The 23,757-nt window shown below is 48.7% G+C and overlaps 1 protein-coding gene across 3 annotated transcripts in view; it reads right to left on the minus strand.

Moving 5' to 3' along the window:
* EIPR1 (EARP complex and GARP complex interacting protein 1) overlaps positions 1-23,757 on the minus strand; it is a 164,866-nt gene that overhangs the window by 130,438 nt on the left and 10,671 nt on the right. For all 3 annotated transcript variants that reach the window (XM_017541977.2, XM_017541979.2, XM_037743262.1), the window contains exons 2-3: positions 20,209-20,292; positions 6,153-6,285 (exon numbers count right to left, since the gene is read on the minus strand). In XM_017541977.2, the coding sequence (XP_017397466.1) occupies positions 6,153-6,285; positions 20,209-20,292 (217 nt within the window). The remainder of the gene's footprint in view (positions 1-6,152; positions 6,286-20,208; positions 20,293-23,757) is intronic.

The raw sequence follows: 23,757 nt of genomic DNA on the forward strand, positions 1-23,757 counted from the left end.
GCAGGCACGTCTACACTCATGAGACAGTGTGAGCAGAGGCAGGTACCTGCACACTCAGGAGACGGTGTGAGCAGAGGCAGGCATGTGTACACTCATGAGACAGTGTGAACAGAGGCAGGCACTTGTACACTCATGAGATGGTGTGAGCAGAGGCAGGCATGTGCACACTCATGAGATGGTGTGAGCAGAGGCAGATGCACACTCATGAGACAGTGTGAGCAGAGGCAGCCATGTGCACACTCAGACGGTATGAGCAGAGGCAGGCACACACTCATGAGATGGTGTGAGCAGAGGCAGGCACGTGTACACTCATGAGGCAGTGTGAGCAGAGACAGGCACACATGGCATACCCTAATTCAGAAACAAACATTAGAAATTAAAGCAGCAAAGTTGGGTTTTTTTTTTGTTTATCTGAAACACGTTTTTTTCTCAATGAACCTTAAGAAAACCTAGGGTGAAACAACTTGTAAATATAGGAAGTGAGTTGCACAGAAAGGTCAAGGCCTGCTGGCAGCACGTTCTGAAGAGCACGCACATGGGGGAGGGAGGCGACTGGAAGTTCCCGGCAGCTCCAAGGGGAGAAGTCACGAGAGGAATGTGTCACTCATGCTAATTCCCTGCGTGACCAGACTTCTTCCAGGTGGCAACACCACAGCCTCTCGCAGCTCCAGGTCCCATTGAGAGCTGAAGGTTGTGTTGTTATTTGCTGTGTGTGGAGGCCTGTGTCCTCCTAGGGGGCCAGCCTGCCAACCGCCACTGTCCCCACCTCTATGTCCGACCCTCGATCTGCCCCCACAGGCTGGTTACTGTCGAGACCTCTCTCGTTGCAAGTGTGTGCTGCCCTGTCAAGACAGCTTCTAACCTGGGCACCATCCCTCATTTGCTCTCATAGGGATGCATTTTCCTCATAAAATTACCAGAAAGGAGAGTAAAAGTTGTTTTCTTCATCTTCATCATCTATGCAGAAAACATGCCGTGAGTTTATTGTACAACTCCCCCTTCCACAAATTCCAAGAATGTGTTTTTCACAATCATCACAGGTAATGAGTGAAACAGATCAACAGCAGTTATAAATCCCTATCAGTAATCGATGGCAATCTGTCCCTTGTTCCTTGCATGAATAGAGATTTAAGCTAGAAGAGAGAGATGGTTTCATCTGAAAAAGTGTGAATTTTTAGGATACTTTAACCTCCTATAAATATTCTATCATTTTCTAGACAGTGTGAAGAGAACGTCACTCTGCAAGGAGCCTTTGCCTGTGAGCGCCAGACCCTTCAGCTGTGCACGGGGAACTCAACACGTCGTTCCTGACCACTCTTCTTAAGAATAAGAGAACAGAGAAAGGGTTTCTCATTTGCATTGAAGAAAATAAGCCCCGAGTTCATCCCCTTGTGCGTATTTGTGATGTCCATCCCGGTGCGTACTTTGTGCACAAGACTTGTGCCATGTTGCAGACTTGCGCTGATTGGCAGAGATTCTGCAACAACAGACATAATGTAAACACTGCTGTTTTTCACAAATACCCAGTAGCAAGATTCCTAAAGAAGAGCAGGGCGCTCCAAACGCATTCTGCTTCTAGACGCTCTCCCCAGAGGCCCCTTTTCCATGGCTCCTTTCTCCTTTCCACCCATAAGATCCACAGAAGGCCAGGTATGGCAGCTCACACCTGTAATCCCAGTACTTTCGGAGGCTGAAGCGGGCAGATCACTTGAGCGCAGGAGTTCAAGACCAGCCTGGGCAACACAGTGAGACCTCATTTCTACTAGAAATTTTTTAAAAAATCAGCCAGATATGGTAGTGCCTACCTGTGTTCCGAGCTACTCAAGAGGTTGAGGTGGGTGGATTGCTTGAGTCTGGCAGGCGGAGGATGCAGTGAGCCAAGACTGCGCCACTGGACTCTAGCCTGTGTGACAAGAGCCAAGAGCGAGATACTGTCTCCAAAAAAAAAAAAAAGATGCATGGAAAAGGATTTCAGGCCTGTGAAGAAGGAAAGAAAAGGGCAACTGCCTGCTGGAGGGAGGGCACTCCTAACAACTCACACCAGCTGGTTCCGGGACCTGCCCGCCCTCTCCACCTAGGGCTCTGCTTCCCACACTGTCTGTCCCTGCCCCACACTGGGTGTGCGCTGAAAGGCGTGTCTCAGAAGCCCTGAGTCTCTTCATTAAAAGATGCTACAGTTCACCAAAATATCATACAAACTAATGGAAACAAAAAGAAGGAAGGGGCTGCAAAAGAGCAGGGACAAAGAAAGCACGTGGGGGCTCCAAGGACAGCCGACGGCAGGAGCTTCTCTGAAGGCACACCCTAGTTGACAGCACAACGGGAGCACGCACCGCAGGCAGCTCCCACCCACCCCAGCGAGGAGGGTAAAACACAACAGGAGAAAACGCGATTGGCAGACAGAGGATCAAGTGTAACTCTGATCTCTGCAAAGAGACTCGTTATAATGAAGTGACAATTTAAGCAATCCCGTATAATCTATGTTTGTGGTGTTTTGGATTAATTCATATTTGATTCATTGCAATGTGGAAACCTAGTGACTTACAGGCAAGCTACGTGCAAAATGAACAGAGCTCAAGTGTGTTTGCAAAACACATGAAATCTCTAAAATGTTTTCCCTGCACTGCGTTACACGCAGCAAGCTTAGGTCTGTGACCCCAGGCTTTTCTGGAGGCACCTGAAGCAGGAGGGGCTGGTGCCTTGTCCCAGGGGCACGACCGCCGCTGCAGAGGACCTGACTCAGAGGAGGCGCAGACCGCGTGCTTCACAGGGCGAAGGGCTGGGTTGAGCACACGCCAAGCAGCGGTGTTGCCCCTTCCTGGTGAGAGCAGGCGCCCGCAGCATTTCACACTGGAAAACAGCCTTCCATGAGGGACGGAAATCTCAGTTCTGTCTATGGCAGGAATAAAACAGAATTCTTGGAACTGAGACACGAATGTTGTGAAACACTTTTGTCTTTCTTCCTTGAGAGGCTGACAGATTAAGGAAGTATTTAACAGAAGAGCTACGCTGCCTTCAAAGACTGGCAGAAAGAGTCGGTCTCTGACAGCCACGACTGGAAATCACGAGAGCCAAGGTAACTTGAAGGACGCAATCAACTTACGCCTGTGGACGACCAGAACAAGACCAAGATTTCTTGGCAATTGTGTTCGTTTTCTGTTGCTCCTACAAATTGCCACAAACTTGGCAGCCTAACGCAAAGCCCAGTGACAGCGGGGAGCAGCTGAGGGCAGTCCCTGCAGCCAGCCAGGAAGCAAGCCTGCAACCTACAACTCCAGGAGCCACATCAGGCGAGAGCCCTGACACAGCCTGGCGGGGCCTGGACAGCCTGGAGACCCCAGGCCAGTGCCTACTGCTGAAGAGGTGTGTGCTGTTGGAAGCCACTGTGTGTGTGGGAATCTCCTATGCAGCGTATAATGACTATGGAAGCAGGGGCCATGGTAACAAATGCCTGAAACGTGGGAGGAGTGCTGGATCCCAGCAGTGGGTAGAGGCTGGAAGGCTTCTGAGGAGCCACGAGAGAGCAGAGCTTGCTTGGAGCACCCAGGAGGAAGGCGGGCACTTGCTACAGGAGGCAGAAAGGTGTGCCCTGCAGGGCCACGGAGCGCCTCCCGTCACGCTGAGGCTGCTCCTGCACTCGAGGGGTTCCCGGTGCAGGGACAGGGCAAGGGTGGAGAAGAGGGCAAATGGGGAACAGCTGTTTGATGGCAGAGTGACTCCAAGTCCGGCCCCTTCCGCAGCAAAGGTGCTGAAATGAAAAGCCTAACTGATATGGTTGGAGTCCGTGTCCCCACCCAAGCCTAACTGATACGGCTGGAGTCCGTGTCCCCACCCAAGCCTAACTGATACAGCTGGAGTCTGTGTCCCCACCCAAGCCTAACTGATACGGCTGGAGTCCGTGTCCCCACCCAAGCCTAACTGATACGGTTGGAGTCCGTGTCCCCACCTAAATCTCACCTCGAACTGCGATCCCCACATGTCAGGGGAGGAGCCTGGTGGGAGATGGCGGACCATGGGGTGGATTTCCCCTGTGCTGTTCTCGGGACAGCGAGTGAGTTCTCAGGAGATCTGGCTGTTTAAGGTGTGTGGCTCTTCCCACTTTGCTCTCTCTCCTGCTGGCTTTGAAGAAGGTCCTTGCTTCCCCTTCACCTCACACCGTGATTGTAAGTTTCCTAAGGCCTCCCAGTCGAGCTTCCTGTTAAGCCTACAGAACTGTGTGAGTCAATTAAACCTCTTCATTAATTATCCAGTCCCAGGTAGTTCTTCATATCAGTGCGAGAATGGACTAATGCCCCGACTGTCAGGAGCGTGTATCCCTGAGAAAAGGCTGAGGATGGGCCACATCGCACGTGGTTAAAGCCTAGGGTAGGTCAGGAGGTCAGAGCGTGGTCCTAGGGAACGCCTTTCAAGAAGCTGAGGGAGCACCTCACACATCCTCAGCAGATGAGAGGGTGAAGGGTGGAGGGGAGGGTGAAGGGTGGAGGTAATGGGTCAAGGGAGAAGAGAGCAGTCCCTTGGCCATCTGAGCAGGAGACTGAGGCAGAGAATAGATCACCTCTAAAAGATCTGCAGCTAGGCTCCTGTCTGAGGAAGTGAAGCCCCAGGAAATCTACTGAAGACACACCAATTCTTGAGAAATGTGTTTCGGCTGAGACACTGTCAGCTGGGCCAATCAGCACAGAGAGCAGACAAAATAAAGGAGGCTCTTGGACCCCAACCTCCTGCTGGCAGGAGGGAGGTGCACAGCTGCACTCAGCCACATACCACACTGCCCTCCAGGCAGAAGGCAGGACCCTCAGAGGGCGGACACAGGGCAGCCATGAAGTTAAAGCAGAAGGAGGGCTGGGCGCAGTGGCTCACATCTGTAAGCCTAGCATTTTGGGAGGCTTAGGTGGGCAGATCACCTGAGGTCAGGAGTTCAAGACCAGCCTAGCCAAAATGGTGAAACCCTGTCGATACTAAAAATACAAAAATTGGCCAGGCGTTGTGCAGACACCTGTAATCTCAGCTACTCAGGAGGCTGACGCAGGAGAATGGCTTGAACCCAGGAGGCAGAGGTTGCAGTGAACCAAGATCGTACCATTGTACACCAGCCTGGATGGTGAGTAAAACTCCACCTCTAAATAAAAGAATAAATAAAGTGGAAGGAAACATACACAGAACTTGGTGAAAGCAGAGCCTAATCACAGAACTTTAGACCAGGGCATCCTGGTGACCTCCCTGATACATGAGCCATGCAATCCCTACACAGTAATATTTTGAAGTAATATTTAATCCCAGGGTATGAGAGGGAAGATCAGACAGAACACATTACAAGTATCTAAAAAGTCATTCAGTATGTGGGGCGAATGAAGGCAACACCCGAGAAGCTGCGTATCGAAAACCACCAAGACTTTGTTCTGGCTTACACAGTAGAGAAAGATCCTACGAGATATCCTCCACAGAGCCAGAATTTAGAAAGTAGTTACTGATGACGACAGAATGAGCAGAACTGGGGAAAGGGAGGCTCCATTCAGCGACTGAGATGTCTGCACTGACACCGGCGGACGGCCCCAGAGCCCTGCAAGCCTGCACAGCCCAAGGGCGGCCAGGAGGAGGCCTGTCAGACACAGCCCCAGCCCACAAGCGTGTGTGCACGGAACTGCTCTTACCAGCGGACTGGAAGACGGTCACCGAGACACTACGGCAAAGAGGTGGATCCCTGCTGCTCCCACAGCGCGGTTTCCGCATCGGGACACCGGTGTCCGCCCTGCTGCTCCCACAGCGCGGTTTCCGCATCGGGACACCCGTGTCCGCCCTGCTGCTCCCACAGCGCGGTTTCCGCATCGGGACACCGGTGTCCGCCCTGCTGCTCCCCGCAGCGCGGTTTCCGCATCGGGACACCGGTGTCTGCCTCGTAAGAACCTCCAGCACTGTCCTCTCCCGACCAAGTGGTCAACATTCCTGGAACAGCTGATTCCAGCCTCCATTCTTAGAATCTTAAGATTCCAGTAATTTCTGCAAACATCTTACAACAGCACAGCTTCTCTATGTATGCAACACCTTCATTAAAGGTTAAATCTTTTAAGTCATGTGTCAACCCATTAGCAATACAAAACCAGTCCTACAAATTGCCTCCAGTTACCAAATTACCTTAGAAAAGCTGCACTTACTTCTGTTGTAGCAGGTCGCCAGCACACCTTTGTCTGCAGGACTCGCACTGATGTGCCAGATTTCGCCCGCTTGATGGAGGAGGACATTTTTATTTATAATGTTATTTTCATCGTCAAAATCTATGATGTGGATCTACAAACACAAGGAAAGGGCACATCAGGATCTCAGACACTCTCCTCAGTACCTTCATTCACATCACGATTACCAAGAAGAATCCCATGCACATTTCATGACAGATACAGCTTTAATTAAATTATTATGCCAACAGTATGGACTCCTATAATTTAATTCTTACTGGACTCCTCTCCAAAGATAAGGCAGAAAAATCCCTGTGGTGCATGTTTGATTGCAAGCTACATAAGACTGCCCTCTGGTCATATCCAGTCTTACAGAAATGAGGCACCAAATGCTGTGTCCCCAAGTGGCTCGAAGACTTAGCCTCTGCTGGTGCCAAGGCCAGAGCTGCCCAGGGCTGTCCATGTCGGCAAGGTCCTCCCAGCCCGCTGCAAGGCTTCCAGGGAGGGCAGGGGCAGCAGGGTGTGGCTGCTGGGGAGGGCAGGGCGAGGCTGCCTAATTAGGTCTGGGACTGACCGTGCCTGGCCCACTCTATCTGTATGGGCAGAACTCAACCCATACGTCAGACATGAGCAAGGCAGGCGAGGGTGAGAAAGGGCTGTATATTCACACGCTTCCATCTTCTTTTGAAAAACAAGTCCCACAGCCACTGGTGCCTATCATCTTTAAATAGTATAAGATTTTAGCCACTACATAAAAAAGTTAAAAATACTATCTCCATGCTTTCCAGGATAATTTTTTGAGGAATTAAAATGATTTCACATTTAATTTCTTACCAATACCCGAGTCAATGAGAAAGCATAATTCCTCTTTTAAATGTGTACTAAGAAAATACTCATGGATCTGCATAAAAGATTTATATCCAAGTACGTTTACTATTGCAATGACTATTATGATTAAAAAAAAATTAGAAGTCAACTACGTAATAAAAAAATTAGAAGTCACCTAAATGTTTGGTAATAGGAAACGATTCAAATAAACTGCAGTACCTGATGGTAATCTAATATTATGAAGCCATTCAGTGTACTGTAGACTACTTAGTGGCATGGAACGATGACTGTAATACACATTTTAGAAGAGAATGTATGAAAGAAATAAGGCAGAAAACAATGAAAGAAACTGTGTGAATGCTACACCCTTTTTTTGTTTGTTTATTTTAAAAAAGTGTGCATGTCCAAACAAGAGAACTGGCAGGTACCTGAGCGGCGTCCAAATGGTGGGATTAGAGCTGGTTTTCCTTCACTTCTTTGTGCTTTATTTGTATTTCTAACATTTTTTACATAATTAGGTCTGGGACTGACTGTGCCTGGCCCACTGTGCAATACTTTTGCAATCAAAACAAACATTAAACGCGGTTTTTAAACTGTCCCCACGAAACCCAGCAGCACCTACGCATCATCCACGCCTCAGATGGCCCTTTCATTACTTCCAGTTGCTCTTCCCAGGATCTGATACGGTTTGCGTCCTGTCCAAATCTCACGTCAAATTGTAATCCCAGGGCCGTACGCAGGGCCTGGTGGGAGGTTCTGGCTTACAAGATAGAGAAAGAGGTGCTATGAGACACGTTTACTATGGGTGATGGGGGAGGGGCCTTCACCAATGGGTTAGCGCCATCCCCACTTGGTAATGTCCTCACGACAGCGAGCTCTCCTGAGACCAGGTCATTTAAAAGTGAGCGGCACGCTTCCCCCCGCGTGCTCCTGCTTCTGCCATGCGAGGTGCCTGCTCCCTCTTCGCCTTCCACCATGATCGGAAGCTTCCAGAAGCCTCCCCAGAAGCAGATGTTGCTGTTTCCTGTACAGCTGCAGAACTGTGAGCCAATCAAACCTCTGCTCTTTATAAATTACCCAGTCTCAGTTATTTCTTAATAGTAGTGTGAGAACAAACTAACACAAGGTCCCCCTAAGGAGTCATTCTGGACTTGCTCAGAGGGGAGTTCAGACTCGGCCATTGCCCAGAGTCTCCCAGGGGTGCAGCAGGGCCGCCAGCACCGGGGCCTGGGGCCAAGGAAAAGCCGGATGTGGCTGGCTTGCCCGATGCAGAGCAGGGGACCAGTGAGCATGCCCGCCTGCGCTTGCCAATCAGGGCCCATGGAAGTTTTCACAGCAGGTTCAAAACCGTTCCCAGTGAACAGCTTCCAATTACAAACCACACATCTAAGAGCCAGGGAAACTAACGGAGCACTTGTTTCTATACATGAAAGTTTATTGTGCGCTTTTTCTGTTCCATGCCCAAGGGAAGTTTATCTATAAACAGTTTCTCCCTCTGTGGACCTGTCACACGTTTTATGTTATTAATTATTAAGTAATTACTAAGTGATATCGAGAAAAATATTTGGCAGAGATACATATGTCCTATGATCCCACATCACTACAATTGGGGATGGACCCTACAAACCCCAAAGAAAAGGCAAGTGCAAGAATTTTCACGGCAGATATATTTATGACAGCCGAAAGCAGCAAACATCTCAGAGGTCCATCAACAATGGGCAGGCTGGGCACAGTGGTTCACACCTGTAATCCCAGCACTTCGGGAGGCCAAGGCGGGCAGATCACTTGAGGTCAGGAGTTTGAGGCCAGCCTGGCTAATGTGGTGGAACCCTGTCTCTACTGAAAATATAAAAATTAGCTAGGCATGGTGGTGGATGCCTGTAGTCCCAGCTACTCAGAAGGCTGAGGCAGAAAATCACTTGAACTCAGGAGGTGGAGGTTGCAGTAAGCCAAGATCACACCACTGCACTCCAGGTTGGGCAACAGAGTGAGACTCTGTCTCAAAAAAGATAAATAAAATAAATAAATAAAACACAACAGAATGGGTAAATCAGTTGTGGTATATTCACAAATGCAATTCTCCTGGTAATGACAAGTAACAACAACACACGCACAGACAGCACTGAGAACAATCAGACACAAGGAGGAGCACCTTGTGCAATGACCTGAGGCAGAACCACGGGGGTTACAACAGAGACCGTCACCGCAGGCCTGCAGTTGGCCCAGACCCAAGAATCGGAGGGGACCACTAGGGTGCTCTCCATGGCTGTGGCACAGGGGCACGTGGCTGTGGGTGGGTGTGCATACAGGGGTGCACCTGTGTGTGGGAGCATTGATGTGGCCTATGCATGTGCGTGGGTGTATGGGAGCATGGGTATATGTGGCCCACGTGTATATGTGCGTGAGTGTGGCTGTCAGGGAGGTGCAGATGTGTGGGGGTGGGTGTGGGGCAGGTGCAGGTGTGTGTGTAAGGGAGTGTGTGAGGGTCTGTGGGCACACGGGTATGGGAGGTGTACATAGGTGTGAATGCATGTGTGTGCAGGTGTGGGTGAGGGGCAGGTGCAGGTGTGTGGGAGGGTGTGGGTGTGTAGGGGTACGTGGGTGTGGGTAATCACTGCATGCATGTGTAAAGATGCCCGCAGTTATACATTCTAAATGTGTGCACGTGGATGCATGGTAAGCTACAGTTATACCTTACAAGCAGAAATCCATTTGAGTAAAAACTAGTCACAAATACATAAAGAAAATTCATTCTTTATTATAACCAATGACTTAGAAATTTAAAAATGAGAATTTCATATACCAGTTAATATTTATTATATTAGCCAACCTTTTCGAAGTGGTGGCAGCCGGTATGTTAGAACGGGTCCACATTACCATTTGTCCAATTCTTCTAGAAGAAGGTTTGTCATAATATGTAAATAAGAACTATATAAATGTAGAAACTGAAACAATAATTTGATTTTGTTAAATCTCCAAAGAATAAATGTACAAAAAAAGTATATTATGAAATGTGATATAGCTCTAAAAGTTATGATGATTAAGAGCAATTATTAATACCAAAAATATTACAAGAGTAGTACATTTTAAAAGCAGGCTATAAAATGTCATGTGATTATATAACACCATCACATGTGAACACAGACCATAGGTGATCTAGAACATCAGAAATAATTTTTATGTTGCTAGGGAATTTTTTTCTTCAGTATTTTTCACATTTCCTACTTATCAGGAAATCCATTAGCACTGAAAAAAGGGATGCACTTAAATGTACTTCTTTGCAAATCTGCTCCTCTGAAATGCACCAGGACATCAGGCACAGCCGGGAGCTTTGTGGGCATGTGCAGCGCAACCCCCATGCTGGCCCCTCCGCCTGGCTCCAGGTCCCAGCAGACCCTATCTCCTGTCTCCTGCCTCCCCACAGGCTCGCCTCCACCTGGGCCCACCTTTCTCCCAACCAAGCTGTTTTCTTTCTTGTGAAGACACAAGGCACAGCTTTCCAATGAGACTCCGCTCCTGGCTGCATACATCTCCTCTAGGTTCCCCTCCTCCAGCCAGCAAGCACGCAGAGGGCAGAGACAGGAACCCCTCCTCCTCAACATCTCCTAGTCTGGGACACTGCAACAGAAATGGTCTTTAACCTTCATTTCTGAGCCTAACAAGTCTGGAGATTTTCCCACGTATCTTTATTTTATGGATGCTTCATAGAGTAGTGCAAAGTACACATCTCCACGAGCTGTTTTAACATGGGATGTTCAAAGAGGAGGCCACCAACCACGGTCAGCAAAAATCACAAAGTACTGGCTGAATTTACATTGCACCAGGCACGAGGCTAAGTATTCGATACACTTTGGCGCCTTAATCCTTGAAATAGCCCTGTAGTATATAACTATTAACCACAGTCCACAGGTGAAAAGACCGAGGCTTAAAGAGCGGAGGCGCCTGGGCTCCTTCAGTCACGCACGGCAGAGCCAGGCCTACCGGAGCCCCCAGTCCTGGCGAGCTCTGCAGCCCTGCTGCCTGCCCTGTGATTTGCTCTGCAGGGCAGCAGCAGGCCAGAGTGAGAGGCAGCTCCCAGCTGGAAGGAAGAACCAGTACCTGGACTCTGTTCTTGGGGCATCGCTCTACACCCAGCTCACCTGAAAGTATAAACAACTGTTTTGTTGAATAAACATATGCAGGTAAAGGCCGGCTCCAAAAACAAGCAGCATGAGCAGAAACACTGTAACTAAGGGCAACGCAAAAGATTACTAGAGGCCAAAGAAAGATCTGTTAGCACCATCTAGGCAGGCCGGGAAAGACGCCGCCCCGTGAGCAGAGCTGAAATGTTGCTTTCAACTTTTCCTGCCACATTGGATTTTTTTAATGTGTTAATTGTTTACAATGAAGATGAAACTCAGTCATTTTGAATCATCACTAAAATTTTTAAAGTTGACTTTACCAGTGCTGGGCTAAGGCCATAGGTGACACTATAAGGATTTAGAATAAAGAGTTATAAAAATGTATTAGGAAGTCTGTAAAGATGAACTTAATCACCTCTCCCTTCTTTCCTGGAAGAATCAGGCTTGGAGAGAAAGGCTGTGTGGCCATGGGCCAAGGCCAGGCTGCTGAGTACAGAGCTGAGGCCACCGCGCTGTCCATTTCACCTGCTCTTTGAACTGAAACTTTTTAAAAAATCTTGAGAATTGGAAAAAAAAAGGGGGGGGGGAGGAGGGGTAGCACAGTGGCTCACACCTGTGATCCCAGCATTTTGGGAAGCTGAAGCAGGAGTATGGCTTGAGCCCAGGAGTTCAAGACCAGCCTGGGCAACATGGCAAGATCCCATCTCTGCAGAAAAAATAAAAATAAAAAATACTGCACATAAATAAGACTGGATATTTAAAACTCAAGAGCCACCCTCCTAGGGAAAGTGAATGATCCAATGGCTTCCCCACAGGCAGGAGATCCCCTCGGCCACTGACGGCAAACCTCCCCAGTTCTCACCCTGGATGGCCACCAGGCAGACGACAGGAGATGCTTCCCTGCCACGTTATCCATTACTAAACCCACCTGCTCAATGGCAATCCCTTAAGAGTTATGCAGAATACGGCCTGGGACCAGATGTGGACAGGACAAGCCATGGCCCATACTGCTGGTTTCTTTATTCCCAGTTACAGCAAGCGACCCTGAAAACAGTTTCTACTGCAGTTGGCCTCACGCTTCAGCTCGGCGCTGACATGAAAGCGATCTGCCAGTCAGGAGACCTGGTTTCTCATTTGCATTCTGCCATTCCTGGCTGTGTGACCTTGGGCAAGGCACCAACCCTTTCTGGGCTTTTCGTACATTTGGGCTCTTCCCAGCATTTGTACATTTCGACTGCATTTCTAAGATCCCTTTGTTCTAACAGAAACACATACTGGTCCTTTAGCTAAGAACGTAAACAGGAAGTGACAGAGTTATTAAGTGTGTTACAGATTTTCCAATGCTTATGAGTCCCATACAATAACCACCACTTCCATAAACATGTTAATACTTCTCTCTTAGGCAATTAAAACCCAGGGTATTAAGAGTCCTTGCCCATGAGGCCTATAAAGTACACTTGGTGGTGGGGGAGAAAAAGGACTCCACGTTCCAGGAACTCCCTGTGCCCCAGGAGCACGCTTCTCAGAACTGCGCAGAAGGTAAGACAGGCCGCGCAGTGTATGGTCAGGGGCTGCGGGGGAGGCTGGAACCTAACAGGGTCACTGCGATGCCACCAGCTGCGTCTGGTAGCAGAGAACGCGGCTGAAGTACCAGCTCTTCCTTCCAGTCGAGAGCTGCCTCTCACTCTAAAAATCAGAAAGACATAAGTAGAACTCTGTAAAAAAAAAAAAAAAAAAAATTACTGGGGCATAATCAATACAGTGAGACCAGGCCGGGTGTGGTGGCTCACACCTGTATTCTCAGCACTTTGGGAGGCCGAGGCAGGTGGATCACCTGAGGTCAGGAGTTCAAGACCAGCCTGGACAACATGGTGAAACACCTCTCTAATAAAATATAAAACTTACCCAGGCATGGTGGTGCATGCCTGCTACTCGGGAGGCTGAGGCAGCAGAATCACTTGAACCTGGGAGGCAGAGGTTACAGTGAGCTGAGATCACGCTGCTGCACTCCAGCCTGGGCAACAGAGCAAGATTCTATCTCCAAAAAAAAAAAAAAAAAGAAAAGAAAAATATGTATACATATAGTGAGACCAAAATTCTCAGATAGCAAAGTAGGGCACAATTCATAGAGGAAAACCAGGAAGTGCAGAGCAGGAGGTAGCACTGTGGCACTGCATTTTCATTTCTCTTGACAGGGATGCACACGCAGGAGGGCACGCGGCCCCGTGGTACCACATTTACCTTTCCCCAGGTCTACCGTGGTGCACAGAGGCGAAGGGAATGCTGTGGTACCATGTTCATCTTTCCCTTGCTTCCTATTGGCGCACACGTATGACTTGCTCCTGGAACACCACCACCATCACCAACGTGCCGAGAAGTGCTTTAAGGAAACCTTATGAAACAGCTGACTGGGGAAACCCTATGATACGGAGTCCACATGCACTTCTCCCAGCATGCTTTGTTCATCTGAAGCAGTGACAGATACCCTGCCCCCCCACACCCCACAAACTGAGCACAGGCAAACAGCGCAAGCCCACCCATGCGAGGGGGCCACCACTCAGGAGCTGGCCCAAAAGTGGCAGCATGGCCCGCAGAAGGTTCTAGGCATTGACTCCTTGTGACGCCGGTGGGACAAACGAAACTGGCCATGGGTTTTGACCCAATGCTCCCTGATATATACACCTGGGAATCTGATGGGATTTGCAGCAAAATCCCGGAGCTGGACGGCCAGACGTGGGGTTTCTGGATATCGTGACTTCTCCAGACAGAAACGAATCTGATGTTAGTCTGAAAAGGTAATAGATGCCCAACAGGACATCACAAGATTTACTTGTGAAAAGTGAGTGTGTTTGCTACAGCAGAACTAATTTTTGCAAGCGTGTGACTTTCCTTAAAATACATCCATCCAACAACCTGCTCAGCACCAGCCGTTGAAGGGATACAGCAGCGAATGGCCCTCGGCCTCACAGTACGTGTCAGGGATGGCAAGGTGTCAAGGACCTCGGAGAAAAATAAATACAAAATAGAAGTAACAGGATCCTCTAATGTTAAGCCTTATATTAGAGGCATGCATACGCAAAGTCAGACCAGAGTGGAGAAAAGACGTCAACTGGTTCAAGCTCAGGAATTGGAAAGGGGGCAAACACGGAAAGACTTCACAGAGAAGAGACAGAAGCTGTTTGTAGGAGAGTCAGGACTTAAAAACCTTGGACAAAAGTCATACATTTCTCCTCAAACCCACAGAACCCTCCCAGCTGAAGACCTGTAGAAATGCCAGCTCACATAGTTTGGATATTTGTCCCTGCGGAAATCTCACGTGGAACTGTGACCCGCAGTGCTGGGGGCGGGGCCTGCTGGGATGTGTTGCATCCTGGGGGCGGTCCCTCATGGCCGGGTGCTGTCTTGGCGACAGTGACTTCTCCTGGGATCCGGCCATTTCAGCCTGTGGCCCTCCCATCACTCCTTGCTCCCACTCTTGCATGTCACGTGCCTGCTCCCACTCTGCCTTCCGCCATGACTGGAAGCTTCTCGAGGCCGTCCCAGAAGCAGATGTCAGAGCCATGCTTCCTGTACAGCTGCAGAACCATTAAACCTCTTTTCTTTATAAATCACCAGTTTCAGATATTTCCATATAGCAATGCAAGAACGGCCTGATACACCAGCAGACCTGAGGGTGTGATATGGTGTGACTGTGTCCCCACCCAAGTCTCATCTGGAACTCCCATGTGTTGTGGGACAGACCTGGAGGGAGGTCATCGAATCATGGGGGTAGTTTGTTCCTGTGCTGTCCTCCTGAGGGTGAGTAGCTCTCAGGAGATCCAGCAGTACGATAAGGGAGTTTCCTGGCACAGGCTCTCCCTCTCTGCCTGCCGCCAACCATGTCAAACATGACCTGCTCCTCCTTGCCTTCCACCATGACTGTGAGGCCTCCCCAGCCATGTGGAACCGTAAGTCCATTAAACCTCTTCTTCTTCCCAGTCTCGGTATGTTTCTATCAGCAGCATGAAAACAGACTGATGCAGGGTCAAACCGATTCTTCCAGAGTGAAGGAAAAGGGGAGTATCACAGAGCGTTTTGTATGTTAGATCTTAAGACTTGGTGAACTGGAAAGAACCAATTAAAGAATTTCCAAGTACAGCAGACCATCTAGGGGTGCATCCTATAAATACAGGACCCCTGAAGACGAAGCTCGCACTGAAGACATTAAGAGACAGAAATGAGAGTCAGGGACGCTTGGGCACAGGCTGGGGCCCCTGGATCAGGTCTCACTGAAAGGAAGCCAAGTCACCCTGTGATGCTTCAGTGACCAAGGGCAACCAGGTCCTTTCAGCATTAAAGGAAGAGAGAAGGCCGAGGGAGGAGAGCAGGAGAAGCAGGGAAGAAATTGAGGCTCAGTGAGTCTGGAATGGGGCTGGGAATCTGAATCTTGACCCAGAGCCCTGGTGACTCTGAGTACAGGCAGCGACAGGACTGGCAGGCAGAGCCTGCAGGAACAAAGCTTCGTGAATCACAACAGACGCAGAACACGCAGCTGAGCTGAGAAGCTAAGTAGTTACCCAGGGAAAGAAACCGGCCGCTCTGGCACTGCCCTTCTGCCACGTCAGTCTTTCCGCTGATGAGGATCCCAGCACCGGGGCAATGCTTCCATGTTAGAAGAGGTAAAGCCGGTCCCCTCTGTCACCCGGGCACTCCCAGAGGTCTCCAGAAGGAAGATTAAGACTCAATCTCTATCTACATAAGAAAGAGGGGGGTACCAATATGCAGGGAAAGTCTCTGGGAAAAGCCAACCCCAGAAGCAGTTGAAGCACCTCTGCTGGGAAACCCCTGCCCATGCTAAGCCATGAGCGCACACCCCCCAGAAGAACTCCAGCTCCTCCTCAAAGGAGAACCCCAGAAAGAGAGCGAGGACCCCACCCTGAGCACAGGGACCTACAACGAGTCCCATGCCCCAGGAGGAAACACACAGAAATCAGTTTGTCCCTCCAAGGAAAGTCCACCACTGTGACGGTCGCACATTTCCAGAAAGCCAGTGCAGCTGCACTGTGGAGCAGTGCTGCAGATGCGGGGCACTTCCAGGGAATTCATGACTGCCTGAGGGGAGCCAGGGCCTGAGGGGAGCCAGGAGCCATTAACCCTTCCCAGCCCCTCTCAGAGCTGGAGCTCCAGAGCGAGGGGCGGGGGCTTCCCACTGTGCGGGAGGAGGCCAGACTCTACTAACAGTCACTGAAGGTGCAGGGGCACGGCTGCACCCACAGCCAGCAGAGCCTTCCTTTGTCTCTCCTGCTCTGTGCAGATGCGCACAGGTGGCTGCTCACAGCTGGACCCACAGGCCCAGGCTGTCGGGATGGAGCTGTCCTGACTTTCGGGACATCCCACCAAACAGAGACGCCAAAGGGCCACAGCACGGGTACACTCTTTCCACGAGTGTCTGCACAAAAGTGCACACTCCAGGTACAAGGGCATCTCCCCAGCATATGCATCTGAGCTGAACCGCAAATTCACAGGAGGGAAGGGGGCAGAGAGAGGACACATGTGGGTTTCAGTCCCGATCCTGCCACACACCAGCTCCATACTGTGCAGAGCCGCCTGCCTCACCAGAAAACCCGCTCTGCTGACCGAGACCACAGGCGGGAAGCAGCCCTGACCGGCCCTGCTCCAGACCAGGTGCCTCCTCCAGCCACTCACCCGCCTCCCCATCTCCACAAGCCTCAGCCAACTGTGAGTCCCAGGAAGACTGTGAGGGCCGGGCCTGCTTTACTGACCTCAGTGCTGGCACTGCCCACACACCCACTCCCGGCAGGCTCCAAACACACCCATGGCAAACAGCTGCCAAGGAACTGCACAATACCACCACGAGACGGGGACAGGGAGCACACCACAAGACGGGGACAGGGAGGATGCTGCGAGATGGGGACAGGCAGGACGCCATGAGACAAGACAGGGAGCACGCCGTGAGACGGGGACAGGGAGGATGCCATGAGACAGGACAGAAAGCATGCTGCAAAACGGGAACAGGGAGGACACGCAAAATAGGAACAGGGAGATGCCACGAGACAGGGACAGGGAGGACACTACAAGACAGGGACAAAGAGGACGCTGCAAGACGAGGACACGGAGAAAGCTGTGAGATGGTGTATTAGTCCGTTCTCATACAGTCATAAAGAACCACCTGAAGCCAGGCGCGGTGGCTCACATCTGTAATCCCAGCATTTTGGGAGGCCAAGGCGGGCAGATCACCTGAGGTCAGGAGTTTGAGACCAGCCTGGTAAACATAGCAAAACCCTGTCTCTACCAAAAATACAAAAATTAATCGGGCGTGGTGGCATGTGCCTGTAATCCCAGTTGCTCGGGAGGCTGAGGCAGAAGGATTGCTTGAACTTGTGAGGCAGAGGTTGCAGTGAGACGATTGCACCACCGCACTCCAGGCTGGGTGACAGAGTGAGACTCTGTCTCAAAAAAGAGAGCTACCTTAGACTGGGTAGTTTCTATAAAGGAAAGAGGTTTAATTGACCCCCAGTGCCACGGGCTGTACAGGAGGTATGGCGGGGGAGGCCTCAGGAATCTTACAATCACAGCAGAGGGCAAATGGAAAGGAGGCACATCTTCGCGTGGCAACAGGAGAGAGCGTGAAGGGGGAAAGTGCCACACACGTTCCAACAATCAGATCTGATGGGAATACACTCACTGTCACGAGAACAGCAAGGGGGACTCCACGCCCACGATCCAATCACCTCCAACCAGGTCCCTCCCTCAACACTGGGGATTACAAGATTTGGGTGCAGACACAGAGCCAGGCACACCGGAAGGTAACACTAATAGCACTGTGAGTCACTGCTTATCCATTTAGCCATTTCACTCAACACTGAACTTAAGACACAAATATCTGTTCAGTTTTTGTGTACCCAGCACATCAAAAGGAGGAATTAAAGAGTTCTGTTAATCTATGAAGTATTTGTTGAATGGATGAATGAACAGCTCAACAATGTCACATGCCTTTACTAGAAGCAGAAAGACAAAACCACCAGACAAAAATACATGAATCGTCCCTTTGACCAGCGTATCGACGCTACAAAAGCTACCTGCCCTGAGCCATCCACACTGCTCCTGACATCCAACCATCAACACTGCATGGCGTGATGATCCGGATCACCCGTAGTAGATGCTCCTGCTTTTGACGTATCCTCAGAAGGTCAATAATAGCCCAATACTATGTCACAATGCCAATATCATTCCCCTCACTTCAACCCATCATGCAGGCCTTATACCATTGCACAGCTTCTCAAGAAGAAGGGTGAGTGGCCGGGCACGCTGACTCATGCCTGCAATCCCAGCACTTTTGGAGGCTGAGGTGGTAGGCAGATCACCTGAGGTCAGGAGTTCGAGACCATCCTGGCCAACATGGTGAAACCCCGTCTCTACTAAAAATACAAAAATTAGCCAGGTATGGTGGTTCATGGCTGTAATCCCAGCTACTCAGAAGGCTGAGGCAGGAGAACTGCTTGAACCCAGGAGGCGGAGGGTGCAGTGAGCCGAGATCGTGCCATCGCACTCCAGCCTGGGCAACAGAGTGAGACTGTGACTCAAAAAAAAAAAAAAAAAAAAAGAAGAGGGAGTATAGTACATAACTAACAATCATTTTTCTATTTTATTATTAGTTATGTTGTTAATCTCTTGTTGTGCCTAATTCATAACTTAAAGTTTCCCTATATATAAGGATAGGAAAAATACGATGCATAGGGTTCAGTACTCGCCAAGGTTTCAGGCATCCATGGGGCAGTGGCGGCACATCTCCTGGGTGAAAACATCTGGAGATAACCCTGGGCTCAGTTTTTAGTCCTTTTCGGCCTATGTCCTTCCAGCCTTTATTCTAAGAGGAAATTCACCGTGTACTTTGCTTTTTCACACCACGCTGATCATACCGTAAACACAATTTTAACACCCACTGAATCATCTAACGATTCTTAAGTTGTCAGTTTCTTAGCAGTTTACAACTTTTAATGAGTGTAATAAGTGAATACTATTTACTGTAACAGATTCAACCCAAGGGAAGTGTGTAAATCTGCCATTACAAGTGGCAATTTCATATTGTTCAACCTAACATTCACGCATTTTGATATTCTGATTGCTTGTAATATTTTATGACTATAAGTATCATTACACTTACTATTCTTTGTGTATAATGATTTTTTTCTGGGTTTGGGATACAGGAATTGCAAATTAAGTACATAAGCATTTATTTATAAGGCTCTAAAACTATCACTGATTAGTTACCAAGTGACTATGTGGATTTTAAATCCTTATCGACGTATGAGAGTGACAGTCTGACTATATCCTATTCAGGCCTGCATATTGTTCGATAGCTGCTTTAATGTCCTTTCCCCCGCGTGATCAGGTAAGCGGGGCAGAGGCCCTAGACCATGCCTGACGTGGCCCCATGCACACTTTCCCTGTGCCGAAGAGAATGCACATCTGCACAGTCACCACGGCATCTCGTTTCAATCTCCCTTCAGCAATGAGGACAGTGGAGTCCAGCAGGTGAATCCATGTGCCCAAGGTCACATGGTTACTGCCAGGCCATGAACTCAATCCAGATCTCATGAGTGTCTGCTACAGTGGCCAGAACAGCTAAAAGGTTCCATCTGTATACCCGCCTGGATCAAGTGGCAGTGACAGATCAAGTGGCCTGGATCAAGGGGGTGAGGTTGTGACCCAGCCCACACTTGCAGGGAAAGAATTCTGCAAGCAATTAAAGAAGTAACCCACAGCCCAAATAGAAGGGGTACTGGTGACCACATACCTTCACTTTTCAATCGCCTATAACGCGGTCTATACGTACAGCCACAAGAGCAACACAAAACTACAAAAGTCATGCTAAATGGGGTCAGTTTAAATTACTGAACTGAGTCAGTACATACAGATGGAAAATATTCTTTGATTTGAAGATAGGCTTAAATCCACTGAAAGTTTTATTTTGTTTATGTGGCATTCATTTTTTTCTCAAATGTTGCTGGAAAATCAAGAGCAAAACGGTTATAACACCAAGAATAGGCTTAGTAATTATCATGTATACATTTGACAAAAATAGTTACCTGATTATCATATTTAAGAGACTGCGTCCCAACCAAAAAGCGAATGGCATCTGTTTCTGCAGTTTGAGGTGTTAAAGCACGTGCCTGCAGGAGGGAAGAAAAAGCACGCACATTTATGAAGTCAGATTTAATAGAGGTTGAAAAGGCGGCTTATCTCGTCTGCTGTTGATGAAGTATAAATCAGTACAGAGTGTCTGGAAAGCAACTGAGAAACGTATTAAAAGCCTTGGACTTTTGCACACTTTTAGCACAATTCCACTTCAGATTTGTATATGGAAATAATTGTAAGTGGGTATAAAATTAAGCAATAAAGATGTAAATTATTTACACATCAATGGTTAAATTATTTTTTAGTAAAACTATTATTTCAACGGTAAAAGACTGGTTAAAGAAATTACACTTCAACAATACTGCAGGAAATAGCTTCCAGCAATACAGAGTAGGGGGCTTAAACCAACTCTTCTGCAGAGAGCTAGAAAAACTCAAGGAACAACCTGAATCTGTTTCATGGCCTCAGAGAGCTACGAAGGCAACTAAAAAACGCCAAGATCTAGGACAGAAAGAAGCCTGGGGGGAAGCTAGCACCTGGTCCCTCTTCCCCTAAAGGCATCTGCCCATCTGGAAAGCCTGGCTGAGAGGCTGATGCTGAGGAGAGCTTTGACAGGCTCACGGAGCCCAGGGCACAAAACCCAAGCACAGCGCCCACCCGGGAGAAGAGGCTGCAAAGCACGAACCACACGGGTGTGCAGCCCAGGAGTAAAGGCAGGCTAGAATGAGATCAGCCTGAACAGACTCAAGCTCCAGGTTGTCTCCATCCTGGCTGGAGCAGGCCAGTGCTCCTAGACGAGCCAGCCTCCTGCCAGAAGTCAGTCCTCTGGAGGAAGATAACATCCAGAGTCTCTAAAATCTGACACACACACACACAAATGTCTAACATTTAATCAAAAATGGCCAGTCATAAGGCCAAGCATGGTGGCCTCACACCTCTAATCCCAGCACTTTGGGAGACTGAGGTAGTCAGATCACTTGAGTGCTAGAGTTCTGGGCAACACAGCAAGACTCTGTCTCGGCTAAAAACAACTGTAAAAATTATCTGGGTATGGTGGTTCATGCCTGCTGTCTTAGCTACTCAAGAGGCTGGGGCAAAAGGATCGCCTGAGCCCAGGAGGTGGTGGTTAACATGAGCCATGATCACACCACTGCACTCTAACCTGGGCAAGCGAACAAGACCCTGTCTAAATAAAATAAAATAATTAATTAAAATAGCCCGTCATACAATAAGACAAAACCACATGATCAAAAACCAAAAGAAACCACCACCAACAGAAAAAGGGTTACAGAGGATTCAGATAGGTTCCCTGGGAAGCGAGCTCTAAAGCTCTACAGGTATGTGAAGGAGACTTACTAGGCAGTGCTCTTGGGAACTATTCCAAGTTGGGGTGAAGGAGGAAGGGCTGGGCAGAGGGAGAAGATGAAATGTGCCACATCTGCAGGGGAGGCCTCAGCCAATCCAATGGAGCTGGAGCTGGAGCTGGGCAGCCCTTTAGAGTTAAGGCCAGATAGCCAGGCCTTAATACCACCCACCCCCTACCCCCATGGGTCAGTCACTGGGTGCAGGCTGTCCGTGAGGAGGGGTGTGACCTTGGGCAAAGTGCCTCTGTTCGGCTGAGGGCAATTCTTGGAGCAGAGCCCAGAGAAGAGCGATCAGCTTCCAACAATCTCAGAAGCGGCTGGATTTCCTCAAAGAGAAATGTAGGCTGTGCACAACAGCATAAATTACAATAGCTATGGCTAATATGCTTAATAATTAAAAGATAAAACTAAGATCTCAGGTGATGAACCTGAGGCTTAGAGACGAAAAAGTTATACAACTGGTTACTAGCGCTGTGACTAGCACTGCAGGCTTATAAATTCAAATCCATGTTTTAGGACAAGCATGAACTGCACCTGGACCAAGTCCCCGTGGCCAGCATAATAACGACCCTCCAACCATACCCACATTCTAATCCCCAGAACCTGTGCATGTTAATTCACACAGTAAAGGGACTCCGCTAATGTGCTTAAATTAAGGACCTTGAGATGAGGAGGCTATCCTGGATGATTTAATCACACAGTTCACTGAAATCAGAAAACCTTCCCTGGCTGTAGTCCCAGAGAAATGTGACCACAGAAAAGAGAATCAGAGAAGCGGTGAGGCAGCAAAATAGGGTCTGGAGGTAGGGAACCTAAAGCCAATTCACACTGACTTCCTAGAACTAAATTGAAAGGAAAACTAACTTTCCACACCCAAGTAACAGAAGGACCAGAGGCTATAGCCTCTGCAAACCCTCACCTTTTCTGCGTGGCAGTAGGCAAATTGAAAGTACCTCTGATTGGTTGCTTTTTGCAACTAATCAGATGTTTGCATAGGACTGTAACTTTGTAACTTCACTTTAGCCTCTGATTGGTTGCTTTCCACAATCAATCACACTGGCTGTGGGCCACCACTTCATTTACAGGGGGTAAACACCAAGTGGCCAATGGGAAACCTCTAGGGGGTATTTGGGCCCGGGGAAGATTCTGTATTCAGGGTCTGTACTTTCATTTTCAATAACTCTGCTTTTGTTGCTACATTCTTTCCTCACTTTGTGTGTGTTGTCCAATTCTTCGTTCAAGATGCCAAGAACCTGGACACCCTCCACCAGTAACAACGGCAGCAGTGAGGAGGACTGGGCTGGCTATTGCTGGATTTAAAGATGAATGAGGGAGTTGTTAAAGCAAATGAAATATGGCCTGAGGACTCTGTACTTCTATATCTGAGTCCTTGTGGATGAACCATAACCTAACTTAATATGTAAGCAAGACTGAGAACCTAACTTAGGAGTATGCACCTGTAACAATACCTGAGTCTTGGCCCATCCCAGCAGCCATACTTCAACCACTCCACACTGCTGAGTGCTCAAACTGTGTTCAAATAAGGTAAACGCTAGCCTGTAACCCATCCAGCTGTTTCTGTACTTTACTTCTGATTTCTGTACATCGCTTCCCTTTATTGTCTATAAATTTGTTCTGACCACAAGGCATCCCTGAACTCTCTCTGAATCTGCTGTGATTCTGGGGGCTGCCTGAATCAAGAGTTGATCATTGCTCAAGTAAAGTCCTTTAAATTTAATTCAGCAGAAGTTTTTCTTTTAACAGAGTCCATGAGCCAAGGAATGTGCGTGCCTCCGGAAGTTAAAAAATGTGAAGATACAGATTCTCCCCTAGTGCCTCCGGAAAGTAAAAGACCTACTCATGTCTTGACTTTAGCCCAAGGAGATTCATTTTAGATTTCTGACCTACAGAAATGTAAAATAATAAAATGATGTTACTTTGAGCCACCAAGTTTGCAGAACTTTGTTAGGCAGCAACAGGAAACTAACCATGCATCACACAGTTCACTAAACGCCCCATTCAGCCACACCCCTTCCCACGCGGAGCCAGGAATACACCCGACACCCACTTCGTCGGAGGTCACATCCAGCTCTGACATGTTCTTTCCAGTGTTTTGATTCCTTTCTTTCAAAATGG

This window comes from Cebus imitator, unplaced genomic scaffold, assembly GCF_001604975.1.
Source record: "Cebus imitator isolate Cc_AM_T3 unplaced genomic scaffold, Cebus_imitator-1.0 Scaffold139, whole genome shotgun sequence".
Taxonomy (NCBI): Eukaryota; Metazoa; Chordata; class Mammalia; order Primates; family Cebidae; genus Cebus; species Cebus imitator.